This window comes from Xiphias gladius, chromosome 20, assembly GCF_016859285.1.
Source record: "Xiphias gladius isolate SHS-SW01 ecotype Sanya breed wild chromosome 20, ASM1685928v1, whole genome shotgun sequence".
NCBI lineage: Eukaryota > Metazoa > Chordata > Actinopteri > Istiophoriformes > Xiphiidae > Xiphias > Xiphias gladius.
This window is the reverse complement of record NC_053419.1, coordinates 16384478-16408306: the sequence shown is the minus strand read 5'-3', so window position 1 is coordinate 16408306 and position 23829 is coordinate 16384478. Positions and strand designations below refer to the sequence as shown.

Sequence of the window (23829 nt, the reverse complement as noted above, 5' to 3'; positions counted from 1 at the left end):
TCAATCTCCTCTGCCCTCCAGCCCCAGCCCCAAGGCTCAGCTCTGTCTATTCCCAACCACAACTATACCACCCAGTCCAAGCTTGCAAGCAGGTTTTTAGGCTTGGCCTGTGAGTGTGTGTGTGTGTGTGTGTGTGTGTGTGTGTCACTCCCCTACCCTAAGCACAGGTGGACTTGTAGGGAACGCTGCCAAATACTTTTGGTTTAGAGGGAGGGAGGGGTGTTGGCTGAGGCTGGTGGGTGTAGCAGTTTTTGTTTTGTTGTGTTTCTTAGATAACCGTTTCGTGGAATGGTACCTTTTCACTCCCCCAAATCACTGACACACCTTCAGAGCAAATTTGAGTCTCTATCTTATCCGCTCTCACTTTCACACGTCTGCTCATGCTCAGACAGTGCTGGCTTTCCTGACAGGGACTGACTGCTTGAGAGAGCAACTGAATTCAAAACTTCTCTTCTTAAAAGGTCAGTAACATCTCAGTGTCTCTTTCAATGTCTTTTCTTTTCTGTTTTTTTTTCTTCTTCATTGTACTACTATTTCCCATATCCTAAAAAAAGTCATAATGAGAGGTTCATACTTTCTGCATGTTGTGGCAAAATTTCAAGTCATGCAAGACCTGAGCTACCAACTGAGCACCAGAATCAGACTAAGGGATGGCTGACCTTTTGTAGAATTGGGTTCCGCTGTGTTCCTGTTTTAAGTTGCAAATGGCAAATACGATACACACTAAAAAAAGGATGCCCGGTTATTCTCACTGCTCTCTGTGCATATCTTGCAACAGATGTGCATGCAGTGAAAGCCTCCACTTTACATACTGTAACAGCCACACAGTGAGGAGGAAGCAAGTGAAAGCATGACAAAGCTGGAACAGACTGAAAGACTTATATCATTTTTACTCTTGTTTTTTCAGCAGTAGTTTGTATAAGTACATGATGAGTTATTGTGCATGATTTCTGTTTGTAAATGATACTTCTCCTTGTCATCCTCGAATTTCTGCCATCACAAAGCTGCCTGTGGTTGTAAGTTTAAATTTAATATGGCCTGAGAGTACGTTTAATCTCTAACAGACATGGCTCTAATAAGACACATGGGATGACATCTGTCTAATCAGTTAGCGATCATACAGTCAGATTTAATTTAAAATTTTACTGCATATTCAGTTTCTCTGTGCAACAGATGTGGGGGCAGAGGTGTGACATTCAGAATTCACTCTTCCTGTCTGTGACCCCCATCAACTCGCGTGAGTAACTGTTAAACTTTAAGAGTATTATTAAATGGTGAAAATATACCATATTGGAGGATTTATCAATATGTATAATATAGACACTGCATTGTTTCATCTCTTTATCTGAGAGACTATAATTGATTAGTAGAATTACTGTGGAATTATCAAGTGTCCTACACTTTCCTGTGAAAATGACATTGCCGTAACCGATGGTGTTTCAGTGGTTAATGTAAACTAAATAGTTATTTCAAAAAAACTGGCAATGACTACTTATACTTTTAAAATGTTATATAAACTAGTTCCATTCATTCACAAATTATTTCTGTTCCAGGTTGTGGTCTAAAAACAGGTAAATTCATGCAGCTTCTTGACAAGTGAACCAGATTAACGATAAATTCTCTATATACGCACCCTGTTTGTTTCTGTTATCAGACACATGATGGATAATTCATGAAAAATTATGCAAGAAAATGTATTTTCATCAAAGCGTACTTTTATAATAAGCCAATGTATGAGTGTGAGGTAATAAAGCGTAACGAAACTGAATGAAAACCTGCACTTTCTTGTAAAAGTACTTTAAGGCAGCCTGTGCTATATATAACACATACATCTCAGCCTGGATATCAGCCTTCATCATTAATGGAAAAAAAAAAAAAACACAAGCAGAACCTATAGAGCTCTCTTCCTGTTGACGTGGGGGTTAGATGGCGATAAAGTCAAGTAGACACCACCACACCTACTCTCGTCAGGTGAGAGAGAGAGGTGCTCTGTCTGCCTTTTTTTCCCTCCAGGATTATCTGAATTTAACCTGATCCATGCAGGTCTTTTGTTACAAGGCCTCTCAAACACCAGTGTGCTTAACAAACATTACCCAAGGCAAAATTTCCTTCATGTTTGTACAGTCTCACCTATAGTATACTGTATATGATAGGCCAATATTCAAGTCACTGTATGAAGGAAGTGACCTTGCATTTGTGCAAAAATGTATTTTAGCGAGTAAATGTGAAAGTCTGAAAGCACTTAATTGGGAGAAGATACTCGAACCTGTCAAGTGAATGAGGGTGTAGCTACATAATTGCAAAAATTATGCATTGTGGTTATTATGAGACTGGCAGAGTGAGTTGACACTCCTTCCCAACTGACAGCGTGTGGGCATGCCCATGTAACAGCATTTACAAGGGGATACACAATCTGATTTTAACCTCCTATGACACAGGTGTCATCTTATAACAGCTGTCTAAAATCAGATTCAGTGTTTTCAAATCCTGCTCAGACAGAATCCGAGCCGACAAAATCTCTTTGATCAGTGAGATGTGTACCTTCAGAACAACTTCTCGTGTTCTGGTTAATGCACACGTGTGTTTCTATGCCTACAATTGCCGAGTAGCCATTTGTGTATGCATGTGTGCGTGTCCGCCCTCCTCCGTAGGATCGAGGTCCAGGTTTTGTTGTGTGGAGTTGGGCTGGGTGAGTAAGCTGCCCCTCACAGATGAATAGAGGATGGGAGGAGGCTTGAAGAGGCTGCTGTGGGTGGGAGGCCCGAGTCCTGCCAAAAAAGCTCCTTCTGTGGGATTTGTGTACTTTTGTGTTCCTCACAAAACGCAGCACCTGGCTCAAACGACAAAGCAGCCAGGGAGGCAGGCACTCGCACTCCCAGAGGTGGGTTCGATCGCACCCTCTCTGCTTTTAAGTGTATACCTCCTTTGCGTTTACAATTTCTCCATTCCCACCATTCTCCCCTTCTTAATCCTTCTGTACTTGCTGCTGCTGCACCTTTCTGTATGTTTCTTGACTAAAATGACTGAATATGTTCACATAATTTAACCACTAGGTCACCCGGAAGCAAATCTTGCCACCTTGACACAAAGTACAGTTATGAGAAACTACAGCATGCGTTTTGCAATATTAGACATTTGTTTACAATATTCTCAATTTGCATGCAATCAGCATATAACATTAGTTATTAGGTACATTTTTACGTTAAAACCTTACTTATTTTCAGCACATCAGCGGCAGAGAGATAACAACTTTCCACTTAATGAATTACTTCTAACATTTATTTTACCTTTCATTTTATGAATTGCTTATAATACTATAGCACTTGTGTGTTTGTGTGTGTGTGTGTGTGTGTGTGTGTGTGTGTGTGTGTGTGTGTGTGTGTGTGTGTGTGTGTGTGTGTGTGTGTTTGTGTGTGTTTCATGGTGGTTTTGTATTCCCAGCAGAGTCAAAGTAATCAGAGAAATATTTTTTGTCATACATTTCAACATCTGAAATGTCAGTGTCAGCCACAATTTGTAATGTGGTTGTGCAATGAAGTATTTTACATACAAATTGTGGGTGTTTCCTGAATGTTACCTAGATAATAGAAAATAGGCCCCTGTAACCACTGGCAACCCACCTAGCCTCAGCCTATAGTGAGAAGTGCGAAGAGACATGATTCTCTGCTTGACAATCAGGCAAACTGATCACCTAGTGAATCAGAAAATTAAAGCTCTCCTTTATAAAACAGAGCTGCAGAGACATCGCATGGAACATACAGAGTTGAATGTCATTCAGCATCAGGCAGTTAGATGAAGAAAAAAGAAAGGAAAAAAAGAGCACGATTTCATAATGTCTAAAAGAAAGATCTGGGTTGAATAAGTGGGTCCACCCACCTGTGTGTGAGAGGCAGTGAGAGAGAAAACAGGGCTGGATGGTAGTTTTAGAGACATGAGTGTGTGGGTTAGGCTAGCTGGCTTGCTTATGCTATCTAATCACTGGGAGAGAAAGGAGAGCAGCATGCCTTGATCCACCCACCCACCCGAGACAAACAGCAGTTAGCCTGCTAAGTACTATATGTGGTCGCCTACAGGGAATGGAGATAAAATGTGACAGAGTCTGCAGGTAACAGACATTCAGCACAATTATGTCTCATTATATGCGGGAGGGAGAGAGAGAGATGTGTCAATTTGGGTCACGACTGCATGTGAGAGTGTGAGGGCAACGCTTGGTTAACAAGTTGGACATCAACCAGCAGGTTTTCAGGTGGAAATAAAACTAATGAGAGTTCATTGATGGGTTTTAAACCAAAATTAGCCAAATTTGTTAGATAAATAAGTAATGGATTCAATCACGAATTTAGCATATAAACAGTTCAGGTAACAAATACATTCATGTATGTTAAAAATGTCTTTGTCTTCGATTATAAGCAGCCTTATTAACATGAATTATGTTCCGCCTGTGTTAATATCACTGCTTCTCTTTTGTCATCTGGGTCAGATACAGATTACTTACCTGCGTGATACCTGAGTGGGTAGGATGAGATTGTCCAAAAATAGCTGACCTACGCATCACACTGGTATATTTTTGAGTGTGCATGTGATTGAATGTGCTCTGCCACCTCCTGCATGTGTGTGTGTTTGTGTGTGTGTGTGTGTGTGTGTGTGTGTGTGTGTGTGTGTGTGTGTGTGTGTGTGTGTGTATGTATGTGTGTGTCATGACAGGCATCTGTCTCCCCTGCCCTGCAGCCTGACTGGTTTTAATTAGGAGGTGCAAGAGTGCCCGAGGGCTCTCCTGCTGACACACACATGTGCAAACACAAACATGCATACAGACACACACACACTACCTGAGGGCAGACAGAGGCTGTCCCACCAAGGCTGGCCTCCTCGTTATCACCATATGGAGTTGTCCTCATTCACCCCACGACCGTCCCAACCCACACACACGGTCTCACACACACACACACACACACACACACACACACACACACACACACACACACACACACACACACACACACATATTCATACGAAAGCCAATTGAATGAACACAAAACAGTACTGAAATGCATTCAGAAGTAGCAACATGGTGGTGGAGGTTGGGAGGTTTGACTCCTTGTACATTTTGTTGCAGTTTCAGGTCCAGAATATATTTCCATTTTTTAGCGAGGATATAGAAATTAAAGTGGACGAAAGTGGCCTCAGACTAGAAGAATAACCATATTTGTTTTCAACAAACATCACCACAGACATTCAAGTTATATCCAGCACACACCAGTGGGTTCATACAATGCATTACGGCCACCTGCGAAACACTGTAACTCTGTCTTTCCCAGCACTCACAGTTCTGAATATGCAACTTGTGTACTTTACCTCCCTTCTGGCAAAGCCTCCAATACCGATTAGGATGTTTGAAAAGATGACAAAACAGGAAAAAGTTAAAGCACAAACAGACAGGTCAGCAGTAAGTAAACGCCCCCAGCTCACTCACCCGAATAGCATGCTCCAAGGTGAGCTCTAACGACCTCAGTGCAATGACAGATGGGTGTGCACTTCTGTGAGCATTTGCGCGTGATTGAGTGAGTCAGCGTGTACAGTAGGTTTGCTCACAGGCCTGCCTCCCTTTGGGTTTAAGCAACACAGAATCTGTGCGTGTTACTCCGTCCTTGGACTTCTGGAGGCAGGGGGTGTAGATCTGTGAGGCTAATGCAATGCTCTATCTTTGCCCTATGGGGGGAGGACTGCCTCCCTTTTTCTGCTTTTCTCCCACACCAGGCTACACCTGGCCTCCGAGACACCGGGGTCAAGGGCACAAGTCAGGCTGATTGTATTTGTCTGTTTCTACAGTTTTCAATCTAGAGAAGGCCTGCTAAGTACTTTCCTGAACTGATTTTCAAACTTTATTGTGCCATGTAAATATTGATACATAATTTTGAACCTGTTGTCTAGAGTTGGCCAGTAAGCTGTAGCTGTCAGCAAACTGGAGTTTACAGCTACATATGTAACTTTTTTCTCATTTGATTTTGGTTGAAATATGCTTCAAAGCATATCTTAATTTGGAGATGTGCCATCAAAGGCTATGACCCTGACTCACTGAACAGCCTGTGGGCAGTGCAGAGATTCCCCTCTAGAGTCTTGCCCTTCTAAGGAGTTCACAGAGTCTCATGCTAGGGGTAGCATGAGTGCTAGGTACTGGTAGCTTGATTTCCAAAACTTTCATGTTCTAGCTTTAAGCTGCCGGTATGCTTCATCAAAAGCGCTCGGCGAATAACTTCAGAAACCCCCTCCCCCCACACCTTTCCGACATTGGACTAGGGTGGTTGTGTCCGTCAATCTTTGTATGAATCTGAAACCGTCGATCTGACTTTCCGTCTGACTTTACACAGCGATTGGTCAGCTGTGGGTTTTAACTTTTTGTCATTCTTTACACAACTACCTCTGTCACTTTTGATGTGAACAGCTGAGAGCAACACGATAAATGCCTTCCCGGAGAGACTGTGTGAAAGGGTGGGCCACTATCCCGACAAGTCAGCCAAATTAAACAACAGAAACATCACCTAGAAATTTTTTTCAGATATGATGTCTCTATTGGCAGGACAACATGATTTGACTGTGCCTTCCAACAATGCTACAAATTAGTGTCGAAAAATAAATTAGTTTTACGATGTGACAAGACCAGGGTTAAAATTTGATTAAGGCACAAAAGCAACTTAATTAGGTTTAAGGAAAGATCATGGTCTAGTTTAAAATGGCTACTCTGTTAAGGTTAGGGGACCTTCGTCGTCATGGTTACGATAACAAACACTTGGTTAAGGCTATGAAACTGTCATGGTCATGCTTTAAAACAATTTCTTACTTTTAAGAATGCACACAGAGCAAGGTTAGGGTTAGGGCTTCAATGCAAGTGCATCAAAATGAAAATACATCAGCTAACTATTCTCCAGAACAACATTTATTCACCACATGTTTTCTATCTTGCCTTCATCCACTTGCTGCCTTAAAAAAAACAACCCTGACTTGCAGCTGGAAACAGGGAATGAGCAGGAGTCTCTCACGTTAAACATTTTGTTGACCCATCCATCCTCATTGACCTCATCCCTACACAGACTTTGTATTTCTATAACAATATCACTTGACTTGCTCCTTTGCTTCCGTCATAATTGCTACAGCCGCTAGAGGACTGTGTCACTTAGATGTGAACATATGTCGTATTGGGGCACTTGCTGAAAACAACTGATGGAGTAGTTTTCTTTGGAGAACAGTCTCTGTTATCCCCATATTTAAACAATTATCACATCTCCTCCCCCCTTTATGATGGCCAGCTTTTCACTCTCCGTTCAAGTTTGGCCATTTGTACCTAAAACACTTTTGCCTTCTGACACAACTGGACAACACTTAGTACAATCTAGTTCTTTTCAAGCATAACCTGACCTTTAGCCGAACTAGCTGCCACTTTGTTTTTGTTGTACCAGTATAATGGTACGGTCTGACAGAAACAATTTCTGAGGTCTGCTAGTGTAAACAGCAGTTGGAATATATTATTTATTTTTGTTAAAGGGGCAATGTGTAAGAATTGGCTAGCTGTCGAATTCAAACTCCGAACAAATAGGGGGCAGCATATTAGCAGAGAGTTGGGGTGTCCACCCCTATCATAAGAAACAAGGAAATGCACTCTTTTGTCCCTCCTACCTACTCCCCTTCCCCTGTGCCATAGTTGGACTGGCCATCGGGCATAATCGAAAATATCCTGGTGGGCCACCGCATTGGTGGGCCAGTGGCCCCTCAAAAAAATACGTTATGCTTTTACCGGCCATCTCGGTGTATCGGTCATTCGGGGCACGTGTGAGAGCGTGAGAGCGTGCTGCGTGCGTGTTCTTGGACTGGGCTCACTGGCCACTCACAACCAAGTTTCCCCCTCACGTTGAGCTAACGTTAGCTTGAATAAATCTAACCTCAGCCTAGGGCAGCTGTTGACATGTTGCCAAACCTGTGTGGACTGGGGAATAATGTTTTCCACACAGGCTTACCTTACAGTCTGATTATGTAACTGGTAAGCTGTTTTCTTTGGTTATTGTTAGACTGATGACCACAATTTCACACCCAGTCTGCCCAGTCAGAGAGAGAGATGTAGTGGTGGCAGCAGGAGCAGAGGACGAGCCATTGAGTTCGAGGAACGCGAAGGAGAGCAGCTACGGCAGCAGCGTCAATAGCTGAGCTTGAGGAAAGAGTGAAGGAATGTCGCAGAGAGAGGACGGCTGAAGCACAAGTTTACATTCTCCTCGCAGTTGCTACTTCTTCATCCTCTAATGTTGGATTGAGGGCAGACTGGACGCTACAGTGACTCACTATCGCCCCTCGAGGTACAAAGTGGTATTACAAGACGGGATGGGCCGGTGCTAGCTAGTTAGCAGGCTAACTTCGGTTGAGATCTGTGCAACACAATACATAGACATCATTGACATAACCTCAAAACTATTTTTTCTTCACATTCTGCTCATAATCTCACTTACTTTTTGGACGTTTTAAACTTAAATACTTACATATTGACCCTTTAAGTGAACACTCACTAGTTTTATGAGCAATGCTACGACACTGAATAATGTAATTACGGCACACTTACCTATCAAAATGATGTTATGGGTGAATGCTGTGCAACTAATAATAGCTCATAATTTATGGTATCAACTGATTGAACTCTGCAGGTCTGCATATAACTGAATGTCAAATTCTGATGTTTTGAAAGTGGTAACACTGTGCAGAGATTGGGGGGATCAAGACGAGTGATTTTGAATAGGGGACGTGAGAATGCTTGCAAGCATCTTTGCGTGTGTGTGTGTAGGAAAGAGGTGCATTCAAGAGATGTGGTTGCTGTGTGTCTAGCAGCCCTGCCTGACAGGTAGGTCTTTACTTTCAAGGAACTGAATTTATAATAATGACGAGCCGGTCAGTAGAGTGTCCTGCAGATTGGTGCTCTATGGTATGTGGTTGTAGTGCTGCTACACTATAGTCTGAGATATTCGGATGAGTTCTTCTGAGTGACAGGGAAAGAGCCAATTTTAATCAAGTTCAGATTCAAGACATTTTTTGTTAAAAGTCCGCTTACTGTGTTTGTGATACTGTACTGTAAGACAAGTTGAGTACAGCATCGAAGTCTCCATGATATCAGCTTCATGTAATTTGATGCTTCACACCCAATGCCCCCTCCAAAGTGCCAATCTGGTGCCCTGGTACGTGTATCTTGTTGGGTGCAGCAGGTGGCAGTAAACAGGTACGTTTACTACGCCCGACTACGACAGACAGACAGGGACAAAAAACAGATGACTCTTACTCATCCCCTTTAATCCTCAAGCCTTGTGACTTTTAGCACTCAGACTGAGCGACAAGACTCCCCACTTCATGGTCTAGCACTCGAGAAGGACGAGGGGAGGAGAAGAATCAATATTTAGTCTGATGATAATACTACAAAAAAATAAAACACTTAACCTCCGCGATAAATTTAGTTATTTAGAAAACATTAAAATTGATTTGATGCTTGTATTACAATATATGAAACTGCTGCAAGCACTGTCACATTATAAATCAATGCTCCAGCCATGCTACACTGTGATTAAATGACACAGCTCATTAATTAGGCTGAGAAACTAAATGAGCTGCAGTGCAAATCAGTGTAATTTACGTAGTGTATGTCTGCACCATGAGACCGTTGGTTTGTGTCAGTCATGCCCTTACAGAGTTACAAAGCAGTCCTCACAGGTACCACTTACAGTGTGTTGCCATGATGGCAGCGACGTGTTTAGAATAGATAGCCGATCTTATAGGATGGCAAACGTTGTTTTTCTGGCTGTCTGGCTGGCCTGCGAGCAGTTAGTGGCTAACCCTGTTTATATATACTCGATGCCAATGTGAGCCGGCCTCAGCTCTCACCCTGTACAAAACAGTGTAAACCACCAGGGCATGGGCTGTGGTTTGCTTTGGTCCATGTTTTCCCCAGGGTGAAGTGGGCATAGCAGTCTGATGTACACTCTGATGTCTACTTGTTTGCAGAGGTTAACTCAACATAATGTGGATGCTTTCACAGTTTCATTGTAACTTATGATTTATAGATGGTTAGGAATATTTTAGTAAATTTGAAGGTCCGGTAACCATTAAGAAAACAATGGCTCACTGCATATTCTACATTTATGAATGAAAAACTGCTAAGATTGGATTGTTTTTGTTTTATCTGTACCACAACTTTTGATATTTTTTCTGAGAAAAAAAAAAATTCTTTTCAAGTGCAAAACATATCCCTCAGCTGGTGAAGCCTTCCTGCTGTAAAGAAACTTAATTGAAAAAAAAAAAAAAAAGTAGAACAAAAGGCGTGGTTTCATGATGTCATACAGGAAAGCACAGTGGCTGTTACAGATCCTGTGAATATGCTATGTCTTAGCAAAACATTAGGTCTGTCTCTTTTTCCCTTTTTCTTTTCTGTTTTCTCTTTTTTCTTTCCCTCTCTGCCATAAACAAACACACAAATATTCTGTCACAACACATGAAAGCAGCTTTGTAGGCCATTCTTGGTGCAATTGAGTTTTGATGCCATGATCATTTGAAAAATTGTCTCGCTGCTCTGCTTATTTTCTTTACCTAAAAGTCCTGCTAAACAGGGTGTCTAATCTATGCATTCTTCAGCAGTTAGTGTTATTTCTACACCTTTCTGCATAAACTTCCTCCTCCTCTCCACAGACTGAGGCGGTGGTGTAGTCACCAACTGTTAGCCTGCTTCAGTGCTTTCTGACTCAAAACAGGAATCTAGCATTGGCCTTCTGCTCTCCTCAGCTTCGTTTTTGAAACCTTGGTTAAAAAAAAAAACGTTCAAACAAAAAGGAAAATTGGTCTGCAAACAATCGCCTTTTTCATCATTTGTGGTTTAATTTTTGTCTCAGATAGAGTCAGCTTTTAAGTGATATTTCCTTTTAAATAAACACCTTTGACAGAATCAGCCAGTTTTATGTTCAGTGTTAGTTTTACTATAGAATTTAACATTGGGCGCAACGGTATTTAAGAGAAATGAGAGAATAGCAGGACTCTATTTAAAACAGGTGTAAAACGGAAACTAACTGGCTTCAAGTCGCAGCTGTGTTTTTGCTTCTGTACATCTCCTAATCTCAGTTTGAGACTAACCAACAGAGGTGCACAAAATAGTTTTCCAACTTTTCTCTCCCTTTTTCCTTTCCTATTTTTACCCTCCCTCAGTCTCCCCAAACAACCCCTTCCAGTTTCTATGCCCCGGTCCCTTTATACCAAAATCCACTCTAACACAACTAAAAATTCATTTTGTCTGACCTAAATCAGAGGGTGTCTGCGCCATGGGCTTATTACACAGTGCGCTTAAACTTGTGTTGTGGAGGAGGATGGGGTATTATTATCTTTCAGCTACCCACCCTGCTATAAAAACTAGTGGTGCGACATCTCCGCAGCGCAGTGCTGCTGCCCTCCCTCCCTTCCTCTCACTCTCTCGCTCGTCCTACATGAGCCACACACAACCGTGAGCCTGACTCTAAACTCAACACTAGCCACCCTGCTTCACAGACAGACCCAAGAATCACACTCTGCTCTCCTCTGTTGCGCTGCTTTTGCTTCTCTCCATTGGATATTCCTCCCTGGGTGGGTTTTTTTTTTTTTTTTTTTTTTTTTTTTGTGAATGGGCAACCGTGGCCAGTGTGAGGAGCTTGTGAATGGACTGACTGCCTGGCTGACTGATTGACAGACCGGCAAAGAGAGAGGCAGCAGTGTTTCAATTAAAGAGGGCAATGCTGAGAGGTCAAACGAGGAGCCACAGAGCCTCTTGGTAGTCTGGAAATACAAAGACACGTGAGGGGAATCGTGGAGCTGAAGGTACGGTAGGTGAAGGCTTCCGAGGGCTGTGGAATGCTGGAGAGCATATCAAGACATGTGTGAATTTATGTGGATGCCAGACTTTTGGAGCATGCACATGGGCGTGTGTCTGTGCGGGTATGTCAATAATAATTTGTCAGATTGTTGCAGAGTTTGTATGAGCGTGAACAAGCTTCCACTTGTGCGTTATGCTACAGTGTGCACACGTGCATCACTTAGAGTTTATATGAGTGCTGTAGCCTTCCGCTCACTATCATAAAGGCCTGACAAGGTGCAAACAGGTCAATAAAGCCACTTAATGACTCATGTAATTTTTAGGCTGTAGTGTAAATGTTTTGCTATAAAAGTCTATAAAACGTCTTCGAAATGTCAAACATTTTAGTGGACATAAGTGTGTGTTTTGTCTCCAGCAGTAATTATACATTTCGCTCTTGGAAATTCCATATCTATACGACATTCTCCCTTAAATCCAAAATAGATAGTCAGGTAATTCATAACATTAAAGGAGGTGTTTGGGAGTGTGGCCAAAATAAAAACATGTTATGGATTTCAGGCTAAGCTGCAAATTATTGTTTACAGCCTGTCATCTTATAGACCTCTTACCTCATGTAGTTACAAAATGCAATGACCAGTAATACCATCAGAACTGTTTACCAGCTGTTGTTTTTCATTCAGGCATTACGGTTTGTTTGTACTCACCAAATTCTTTACTGAAGTTATGAGCAGAAAAATTTCAAATCATTGCTAATACTTGTAAAAATGTAGAGTACGATTCAGTGTAAGTGGGAAATAAAATACAGAGCATTCTTTTGCATCTAAAAACTTCAGATATTGTTAAGTCACTTTAAAAGAGTTCATGTGGTCACACACCTCCTCAACAGGCTCACAAACTGTGACAGGAATTTAATATTGATCAGTGTCATACCAGTGACCTGTTTGCTTAATCACCTACCTCTGATTATGTCTCATTAGCTCCATTCAGTTTTTCACCTACACCTGCCATTGTGTAATAAAGGATTTTAACTTTTGTTCTTGAGCCTTTTTTTATGTTTTAGACATTTTGGTACTGTTTATATGAGCTGACCCTGTTTTTCTGGAAAAAAAATACAAATAAAGAAGAATACATTTTTAACCAAATTTAAACTACAATAATATCCCCGCTTAAAAAAATGATTTTTTTATTCAATATTGTTTCATGCTCCCTTGTGGTACTTAATACAACTCTTTTCTGTTCATTAGGCGGGTCTATATTCAGGCCAAACAAAGATGTAGAGAAAACGGAAGGTGACGTAGAATAAGAAATAATCTCTCCTTCATTTCATGGTGAATAGTCTAGATGCGACAGTCAACCGATTTCCAGCAGCGAACCATAAACTTTTGTTTACTTTGGGGGGTGAGAGAGATAATGGTGTGTAGCTGTGGGCCCCCCTGAAGGCTCGAGAGATGACACTTTGTGCAAACAGGCTCTTTGAGGATCTGAGCACATTAAATTCGCCTCCAGATCTCTTAAGACCAGATCAGGTGTTTATTTCAAATTATTTAATGAATACAAATTAAGTGTCCAATCAAGGCATAAATTCTTGATCATTTGCTAAAGTAATTGTAGCGAATAATAAAACATGACAGTTAAACCTGTTGAATAATTTTAACAACAATATCTGTTTTTTATAATGAGGTTTATGCTGCTAGTAAATTTGTTGAAATCGCAGGCCGATCTTCCATCAAAATTACAATAATTTTTAGTATAAGTCAGTCGATATTTAAATGAATAACATGTAAGGCAACACACTAATTCCTTAATCCCCATTTATTCTGTAAGAGTGTAAACGTGGGATGTGTGTGCACCGAACTCTGTCTAAAGCTCCGAGTGATCCTCAACTTTTAAGCCAAACCTGTGCAGTTAAATGCTCAAAAATGGACCTGACATTCCATCATTATGGTCAAGATAAATACACAACCCATGTTGTGTGACTGGCATTATATACTGCTCACCTGCTGCAATTGACAACAATTAAAATAACATTTAAAACCTCTCTCTGTGCGGCCTATGGGCTCCAGACAATTGACACTTAAAACACCAACCAAGAAGAGTCTCCTCACAAAACAGGTGCACTGGTGTGTTACCGCTGATAATGGACTACCTCAAATGAATGTCTTTTCCTAATGAGCGGGTGAATTTTGGCTGTACTATTAAACTATAAATTATTGGCCGTGCAGTTGTCCGTCTGTGACAGTTCTTTGGAAGGTGTTTGCTTTGGGCAGTTGGTGACAGAGGTAAACTTTGGCTGCTGGTGATTTAGCATGTGGGTCAGGTGGATGCAATGGCCTGACAGGGATAAACTAGGCTTTGGGTGTTGTATCTAATAGGCCAAATGAGTGTCTGCCTGTGACATGGGGTTGAGATGGACATTAGCTGCTGATTTGTGGCCTGAGTGGCCACGGCTGAGGACAAGTCGGTCGCTCTACACTGGGCATAATGATGATACAGCTGCAACAGGGACAGAGAGGAGGAGGAGAGGAGGAAGAGGAGAAGGATTAGGAGGAGGAGGAGGAGGAGGAGGAGGAAGAGGCAGTGGGGGTGGTGGTCAGAGCCCGGAAAGCAGATGAAGTTCTTGGGAGAAAGACAACACTGAATGGAGGTGACACATGATTTGGGGTGGGAGTGCTGAGTTAAAAGTGTTAGTGACTAAGTGAGGCATGAGAAGGGACGTGGCCAGTACAGGCAGGCGGAAAGAGAGACAGACAGAAAGGCAAGACTGTCAATTATGACTCAATTTAATAATTAAGCTGATTCAGAGCTAGTATCACACATGGAACTGAAATTCCTGTTAAATAAATTAATTCAGTGATGCTTGTGTGATAAACAGAAATAGGTGCTGCAGCTGATAATCGAAACAAAATATGTCTTTCACTATTTATTTATTTGAAAACTGTGTCACTTTAAAATGGCAGGTTGATATAAGCTGACAACCTTTTACTGAGTCGGTTTTATTACTAAAGAAAAAGTTTGATTGTCCTTCCATGTCTCTGCCAGAAGAGTAAGGTGGATCCAGAGCCAAATGCATTAAAAAGTAATTATCCAAGCCCTTTTTCACAAGATGTCCCCACCCTGGCTGCTCTGATGGGTGGGGGGTGTACGTGTGAGTGTGAAGGGTTAAGGCTGTTTGGCTGATGAAATGTGGCTCCAGGACCTTGTGGTGGGAAAACTGTGCCCTCCTCCCCTCCCTGTCTATGTGGCACATCCTCCTTAGATCCTCTCCACATTGTAATTAGGGGCCGGCCGCTAAGAGCTAACGCTAGCTAGTGGCAGGAAAACAGTGGGAATAGAGGGGAGTGGTGCTTGCGAGGGCACCAGGAGAACAAACAGCAACAGCAGCACGTGTCCCATAGTTCCAGGAGTGGGTGGGATGGATTGAGAGCAAACGAATGACAGTGAGTTGGCCAAGCCCTCCCAGTCAGACTCTTTTTGTCTCCCTCTTATCCACTCGGTGTTGTTCCAAGTTCTGCACTATTGTTTGCCTTGGCACGCTGCTGCAGGGAGGGGCCCCTCCGCTGGTGTTTGTGCAACCTGTTAGGGAACTTTTAGGGCCATCTGATCTCTTCTTTGCTCTTTCGGTGGAGATTCTCTCACCTTTTACTCAGGCTAATCCTTTCCTCGATGTTACATGTGGTGTGAAATGTGATAGAAAAGGGATATTGTTCTTTTTTTTGGTAGAGGCAACATTAATCTGTAGAGGACACGGCAGAATCAGTAAAAGAAGTTTTAATGTGGTGTCTGCTACCTGAGTTGATAGTACAGGATCTGCACTGCACTGTAGGATTTATATGACATTTGATACAGACAGAATGTCTTGCCCTTCATTATTCATTATTTATATTTTAAATACATCATCTCGTCCGTTTGCTGGGCCACTTTAACTTTCTCTGTCGCTCTTTTGTCCCCTCGATGAAGTTACACGGGTCTGTGGGCCTATATCCTATACCACCACATTTTAATTATGTTCACGCTGTATCAATGGCATGAACATAGCAACAGTTACCTAGCAACAAGATCGACAAGAATAAACTACATGTAAGATTGGTATCCAGGTTGTATGCCTGCAGGTGAACTAAGGGATTTTCGGAAATAGTTTTTATTTTTTTTCTCCTCTGGTGTGATCCGCTGCAGCACAAGAAACAAGTAAGTGAGACACTCGGGTGTGTGCGTGTGTGTGTGTGTGTGTGTGTGTGTGTGTGTGTGTGTGTGTGTGTGTGTGTTTGTGTGTGTGCTTGTGTGTGTGTTTGAGACTGTGTGGCTTCAGGCCTGGCCCATTTAGAGCCAGTCAACAATGCAGCTGTGGTGAGTGGGGCCGCTTCAAAGTATTTATCTAAGCATGCCTCAAGTGACCACCAAGTGTGGATGGCTAAGTTTAAGCTCTATTCATAGATGTGAATGAATGAGCACTCTGCCAGAGGAAGTTTTATCACTGTAACTGTAAACAACAGCAGAGGGAATCAACAGGTAGGAACTCAAGCAGCTGTGGGATGAAGATTATGAGGCTGAGTACACATTTGTCTTTACATTGATACAGTATCTGATTTCGCTGTGCTAGAAGTCAAATGAGCGAGGTGGGGACAGACTGCAAACTAAGCATTTTGACAGGATACAGCAGTATAATCTGACCTCTTTTGTTCTCTCCATTTCTCACCACATCCAAATAACACACTGTATTGCTGAAATGAAGGTATTGGCCTACTTTGTGCTCATATCTGTTAGAGACAGACAAGAGTGATGGACATTACAAACGTTATCACAGAATCACTGACATATTTTATCATCAAAACCTCATTGCGTGTTTGAATGTCACACAGAAACAAAAAAAAACAAAAAGATTTTAAAAAAGTCAACCATTTTCTTATCAAGATGATGGGTTTCCCTAACTCACACAGTTGGGACACGCAAGAAATCCTGATAACACGCTCAAGAATAAACATTACCCAATGCGATGTTTGCTCAGAATGAGACGTGCTGTATTTACCACTTGTTACCTCTGCTGCACAGATGGCACACAAACAACCATGCCCACAGTATATTTCAATAAAGCTAGACCGTCACTCATCGTGTTAACGATATCAGCTTCAGTTAAGATGTTGACGCTTTTTGACAATCCTTCATCTGATGAATGAAGGATGTTATCAGTGGCGTCCCGTATCAAACTGAGGTGCAGGTGTGAGCCGAGCTGTGGGCCCCTTGTCGCTCTTATTGCGCTCTTTAGATCAGTATTTCAGATCATGTTTAATTATTCGCCTTAACATGCAAACAGGGCATGTTCAAATGAATCACCATTTAACATCCCCCGAACTGAGTCTCTCACACTGCATATTTCATTTAAGTCACAGAGTTATGCAGCTGTTTTTCTGAAAGATAAGCCCCTGGTGATCTTTCAAAATCCCAGAAGGTCATTTAACAACACAGTTTCAAAAGTACAGAGTCTTCCTTCCATCTGAAATAAAAAAATTCTATCCGCTGCACAATAAGAACTATTTTTTACTCCTCTCCCAAGTTGTGGCTCTATTTTGTAATCTAAACTGAGATGGTACCATTGCCTTGCTAATTGTTTAGTTAAGCTTTATTTTTACTCAGGAAGTCTAAATCAGATCAAGATTTCTATTACAAGAGAGAGCAGAGAACTCACTGTAGATTAACCAAAATTTAAAAGTTTAATATCAGGTAGTATTTATTTTAATGTTGTTTTAATGATGATTTTATAGTTTATTCCAATAAAGCGCCTTTATTTTTTTTGTGTTGTACAAAATGAGCAAAGAGATATGTCACTCTCATCCTTTTTTTTGGAATTGCGAAATAGAATCGCATCTCAGGATATGTGTTCAAAAATCTTTTTTTATGTGTGCCAGACTCAATATTTTTTGGTCCAGACAGACCTTCAAGAGTTTTGAAGGATTCTCAAAATATCTTCTAAATTGTTGTAAATGTTTAAACAACCTTGTGGGTTTTTGAAACATCCCCAGACGGTTTATCTTTTAGAAAAACAGATGCTTAGCTATGTGATTCGATAATACAATACATGAGAAGCACAAACTGAGGCAGAATTTAAAAATGCAAATAAAAGCACTGTTGGAAGATTCATGGAATTTTAAAGACCAGTTTGACCTTCTTAATTAAGTGTCACTAAATAGTTCAATGTTACTGCCTCCCATGTAGATAACCAAGAGAGACAGAGAGAGGAGAATGGTTCATCACAGAGAGGAGGACCTGATTGGGATTCCTTTCCCGAATCACAGCAGCGATGTCCTCTGCAGCCTCAATGAGCAGCGTCGTGATGGGCTGCTCTGCGATGTCATCCTCATCGTCCGTGACCAGGAGTACCCCACCCACCGCTCCGTTCTGGCTGCCTGCAGCCAGTACTTCAAGAAGCTCTTCACAGTGGCCACCACTGATGGCGGGGATCACCGTCACACAGCTGCCGTTTATGAAATCAACTTTGTGGCTCCGGAGTCTCTCACAGCCATCCTGGAGTTTGCCTACACTTCTACTCTGACCGTGACGGCGTCCAACGTGAAAGAGATCCTGAACGCAGCTCAGATGCTGGAGATTCCCTGCATCATCAACGTTTGCCTGGAGATAATGGACAGTGGGGGTGGAGGCGGCGGAGGCAGGAGAGAGGAGGAAGGAGAAGAGGATGAAGAGGAAGAGGAGGATGCGGAGGAAGATGAGGAGGAGGAAGAAGAGGAAGAGGATGAAGAGGAGGACGTGGGGTCGAGGAAGGACGAGCAGGAAGAAGAGGAGGACAACGTCAGCGAGAGGTCACTGCAGTCGTCGGAGAGCAGGGGGGAGCAGACGCGTCTGGAGACGGAGGATTTGCCGCCTCCGAGCACCTCCACGTACCACCAGCATTTTGACCTGCACAGAGAGTCGTCCCAGTCGCAGTCGCCGAGCAACATCAGGGGAAAACAAGTAAGTTCCCTGGTCATTTTGTAACTCTTCTTGTATTTTCAAGGCAAAGAAAGACTTTGAATGACTATTCCTAAGCTCAAAAGGCTTATGATGCTGTCTTTGTGTTGCAGGAAAGTATGGAGAGTCGGGCTCTGAAGGATTTCTCCATCGAGTCTCTCCTCCAGGAAGGGCTGTATCCCCGTATGTCAACACTGGACCGGAGGGCCAACTTCTCTCCTCTCCTCCCAGGCTTCTACCCCTCCATGTGGGCTGCTGAGTTCCCGGCCTTCCCCCAGCAGCTCCTGGACCCCAGCCACCATCAGCATCCCCATGCAGGAGCTTCACCGCAAACCAGGCTCCCCCACACCTTCTCCACCTCTGCCCCATTTGAGGCCCCCAGACCCCTAGATCTAGCCGTGAAAAGAGAGATCATAAAGGAGGAGGTGAAAGAGGAAGTCCCGCCCAGTCTGCTCCACGGGGACTTCCTGAAGGAGTTTGTCAGCTCGGGCCTTGGCAGCGCCATGAACGCTGGGTCAGTGCTATCAGAAGGTCATGCTCTGGGTCAGATTAAGGATGAAGCCGAATTTCGGTCGTACCTGAGCTTCCTGAGCTCTGCATCCCACCTGGGGGCGCTTTTCCCTCCCTGGCAGCTGGAGGAGGAGAGGAAGATGAAGCCCAAAGCGTCACAGCAGTGCCCCATCTGCAACAAGGTCATCCAAGGAGCCGGGAAACTGCCACGACACATGAGGACGCATACAGGAGAGAAACCGTACATGTGCACTATCTGTGAAGTACGATTCACCAGGTATGTGAAGCAGCAAGGCTAATCACATCATCAGATCTTCACTACGAGTGCTTCATCTGAACAAGCCACACAGAGATCCTCTTGAGATCTTAATGTTCCTGTGTGAATTGACTACGAAGCAACCGGTTATGTAAATCAGCACAGTTAACGGAAAAGTACCCCATGCTCTTTTGACTGAGGTTAATCTGTTTTCACCTCATCTGAATATCAAAGAGCTGAAAGTGGAAAGCCCCCTCCACTAGTTTCTTTGCATTAGTGATATCTCACTCTCCTACATCCTTCTTCTTTGGCATATTTTCCACCTGTATTTTAGAGCAGAACCTTGTCAGTAAAGCAACTGTATATCATACTAGATCAAATCCGCTTTTAAACTCAGTCACTTGTACGAGACAAGAAGGGCAAAGAAAAGCAGTCTTGTAATTTATGTGTTAACCTTTTAACCCACTGGATATTGTATGAACACGTGTGGTTTTGTTCTTTTTTCAGACAAGACAAACTTAAGATCCACATGAGGAAGCACACAGGTGAGCGCCCCTACATCTGCCTCCACTGCAACTCCAAGTTTGTCCACAACTACGACCTGAAGAACCACCTGCGAATCCACACGGGCGTCCGTCCGTACCAGTGCGAGCACTGCTACAAAAGTTTCACACGGTCCGACCACCTACATCGACATATCAAGCGGCAGAGCTGCCGCATCTCACGCCCCCGGCGAGGACGAAAGCCAGCTGCCTGGCGTTCCACACCCAGCAGCAACTTCCTGTGCCCCCCCACCGCAGCCACCAACCGGTTTGAGGAGAACGGTTTAAGCCCTGCGTACCAAGGAGTCAAGAGTCACGGACTTGGGGAGATGCTCAGCCTTGGCAATAGGGGTCTGGGATTTAAGAGTGTGGATGGTGCGGGCAGGGAGAGCAAGGAGGAACAGCGAGCAGAGGGGAAGCACGTCGGAGAGGAGGAGAAGGTAGGAGCAGGGAGGCAGAGGGGAGTGTTTGCCTTCGCTCTGGCTGGAGAAGAGGTGCTTACCCGCTCTCCATTTTATGCTGCGGCCTCTGACCCCTGGACCATGAGACTGGAGCGTGCTCCACCCATGTCTGAGCCGGCCAAATGAACTCTGGTCTGTAGAAGGAGACAAAAGACAAGAAAGAAAATCTCTTTAATCTCTGTGTCTGTTCTGCTCTAGGAAGCTAAAGCACCTTTTTTTAAAAGTGAAAGAGTGAGATCAGTGAACCTTTTGAAGCCTGCTGATGTGGCAGTGGTAAAATAGACTTTTTTTTTTCTTTTCTGGAAAACACAGTCTAATTAAATAAATTCACAGAAGTCATGCTAAATAGGTTTTTTCAGCCCTGTGAATGTTTACAAATACTTTGATAGCATTTAAAAAAGGCAAACAAGGTTATGCTAATGAACATATCAGGATATTGTTATATATGTTATTTGCATTTTCTTATTTACAAGGGTTGTCTAAAATGGTATTAATTCAAAAACTACCAAATTCTACAATGTCCTTCTAAGCAAGACAAGATGAGGCTTTTATATTGAAAAGTATTCTTATGCAAGAAAATGTAATTCTACGGCCAGAGAAGGACCTATTGTAGTTTGAATTAATGACTATGATGAATGTCAAACAAAAGATTACATGTACAAACATAATACAAAATGTATTGTAGAAAAAGATTATTATAACTGAAACGTTCTTCTTCTTCTCATAATGAACTGGGGAAGTGGACTAGTAATAATAGAGCAAATACAATTTTAATAAATAAGGAAGCCTTCATCCAAAAAATTCACAGTGAGCCCTATTTTGGATAGCCGTGTTCAGGTGTCAAAAGAGGGTGGTGTGTTTTTAAAAAAGCATTAAAAACGGTTTGATTACAGCAGGGTGTAGTCTGACAAGTGGCCTGCAAGTACGCTTGATTCCAACGTAATATTCCACAACAACACTTGAAGTCTAATGAATCAGGATATTTGATAAGGTGTTATTATCCTTCCACTGCCTTGTTCTGATTTAAGCTTCTTGTCTGCACTATTGTACATAGACAAACTTTTGGCCATGGTGGTATTAATTATGGTTGCATTGCTGATGATGTAAAATATATATATAGTTCTTAAGAGACTTTGAGGCATCCATCCAAAGATGTGTACTTTGATATTTCACAGACTTGAATAAGACTTTGTTTTAATGTTTATGAATATGTGTCTTCAGAGGATGTATATTTCTGACTAAGCAAACAGCCGCTTTAGCTTATATAGTATGCTTGTGTTTTTTCTGCTGCAACAAATCAAGCGGGTTTCGGGCCCATTTTTCATATAATGTTCATCTCTCATTTGTGTATAAAGAAGTTCCAAAATTATTTGAATTGAAATGGGAAAGTATTTTCTTGCTATTTATGTGTATTTAAATGAATGAGCCTTGGCTATATTTTGCAAATCTGTTTTATAAAGACACTAAATGTTGAACTTTGCGCTTGTCTTGGAGTATTACTACCGTTTGGTCTTATCTTACTGTCTTTGTGGTGAACAATTTTATATTTTAACCTTGATTGCGATGACATTTTTTGGAACGGGAGTACATTTTGGTTGGACCTCACTTCTTTATGGTTTTGCTTGAGGTGAAGACTTTGTTTTAAAGTTGAGGTGAGGGTAAGGGCTGGTGTTAGGCATGTCGTTTAGATGGTTAAGGTATGAAGATAAATAAAATTTATAGGCATTACTGATTACTAACAACAAAATATTCAAGATTCTACAGAAAGAAAATGTCCTCAAGGTTTATACGAGATAAAGTAAGTATATAATATAGGTATTGTCATATTCAACTTGTGGATTTAGCATTTTATAGCTGTATCAATTAAATCTTTACAGTCAGATCATTGTCATTCAACTACATTCTCATTAACAACTACACCTCATTCAGAGGTGTAGTTGTTAATTTTTGTTTGTCTTCTAAATTCATAATTAACACAGGGAAGATGAAATCATCAATTACACCAGGAAAAGCATTTTTTCAGCATTTGGTTTCAAAACTCAACTAATTTTCTCACTTTTCATGACTTTAAGGGCTAAGTTCAATGGCTGTACCTCACACAATACTGTAAAGTACTCGTCTATTTATTTGCCCTGACCTCTAGTGGAAAATAAGAAGTACTGTAACTTTAACTATATAACCTGCTGGAGGGTTGGGGCATTGGCCAGGGTAGAAACCCATTAAATTTTGGGGCAGATCTGGATCATTTACCATGAATTACATTTTTTTTTTCCTCTGAAGTCTGGTGTATGCTGTTTGATATTGGCCGTCGTGGATACCTGCGCTGTTATTCACTAATTGGATGTTTTGATGATGGTGGTGGAGAGCGCTGTCTAACATTGTTGGTCCAAAATCTCCCATAGGTGTTGAGTTGGGCTGAGATCCGGTGACTGTGAAGGCCATAGCATATGGTTCACATCATTCTCATACTCCTTAGACCACTCAGTGACCTATTGATGAGGACATCCTTGTCATCCTGTTTCTCAACTAATTTTTCACATTTTTCCAGGTTTTACCTTTAATTTGTCACCTGTCTGTGTGTAATATTATGTATATATATATATATAAATATATATATATATATATATATAAAATATTAAGAATAACACAGAAACTACTGTTCCAGTCTTTTTAACCATTTTTAAAGATTTTACACCCAGTAGCTCATTAAAATAATAAAATCTCATTGACAGCTTCATCCCTCTGGAGGGCGCTAAAGATTTAAGTCTGACTTCTACAGGATGGTTAGTCAAAGATTCATTAGAGCTCAGACCTTTAAAGTAAACTGCATTGGTCTCGGAAGTAATTTCAAAGGTAATTAGTAACTGCTTATTAATAAGGGACATCATAAAAGAGTCTCAAAAATAATAATTTGCTGTAAAAAAAAGTGTTGCTTTCCTTTCTTTTTAAAACATTTATTAAGATAATATAAATTAAAAATTAAGCTATAAAAATAAAAAATAAAAAGACTTTGGTCAAAGTGTTTAATGGAATGCACAAATACCACAAACCACATCCTTGCATTTGGGGCAAAGACAATTTGCAGCTGCTGCTTCCTGATGGTTTCACGTATTTCTTTGCAAAGGGTTTAATGACTGGGTGAATGGTTATTGTGATTAACTGTGCACCTACAGTAATATATGACTGTGATAACTCGGTAAACCGTCAGCTACTGTTTAGGTTTACATTTGCAAGGTGTTATTTTAAAGG

At 41.8% G+C, this 23829-nt stretch overlaps 1 protein-coding gene across 4 annotated transcripts; it reads left to right on the top strand.

The window, feature by feature from the left end:
- Positions 1-389: 389 nt before the first annotated feature.
- Positions 390-22029, top strand: LOC120806045 (zinc finger and BTB domain-containing protein 7C). Of its 4 annotated transcripts, none has more exons than XM_040156695.1 (4): positions 390-461; positions 18062-18814; positions 18925-19598; positions 20085-22029. In XM_040156695.1, exons 2-4 carry the CDS (start codon positions 18089-18091, stop codon positions 20704-20706), a joined length of 2022 nt encoding a protein of 673 aa, XP_040012629.1. In that variant the 5' UTR covers positions 390-461; positions 18062-18088; the 3' UTR covers positions 20707-22029. The 4 variants fall into 4 exon arrangements, with proteins under 4 accessions (XP_040012629.1, XP_040012630.1, XP_040012633.1 ...); XM_040156696.1 differs by lacking the exon at positions 390-461 and adding an exon at positions 2789-2881; XM_040156699.1 differs by lacking the exon at positions 390-461 and adding an exon at positions 11715-11859.
- Positions 22030-23829: the final 1800 nt, after the last annotated feature.

What these genes read in the sequence shown, in the direction of transcription:
- LOC120806045 (XM_040156695.1), top strand. Translation starts at nt 18,089, where the DNA reads ATGGTTCATCACAGAGAGGAGGACCTGATTGGGATTCCTTTCCCGAAT. An exon ending in GCAACATCAGGGGAAAACAA is followed by an intron (nt 18,815 to 18,924) that starts GTAAGTTCCCTG and finishes TTTGTGTTGCAG; the next exon opens with GAAAGTATGGAGAGTCGGGC. An exon ending in TGTGAAGTACGATTCACCAG is followed by an intron (nt 19,599 to 20,084) that starts GTATGTGAAGCA and finishes TTCTTTTTTCAG; the next exon opens with ACAAGACAAACTTAAGATCC.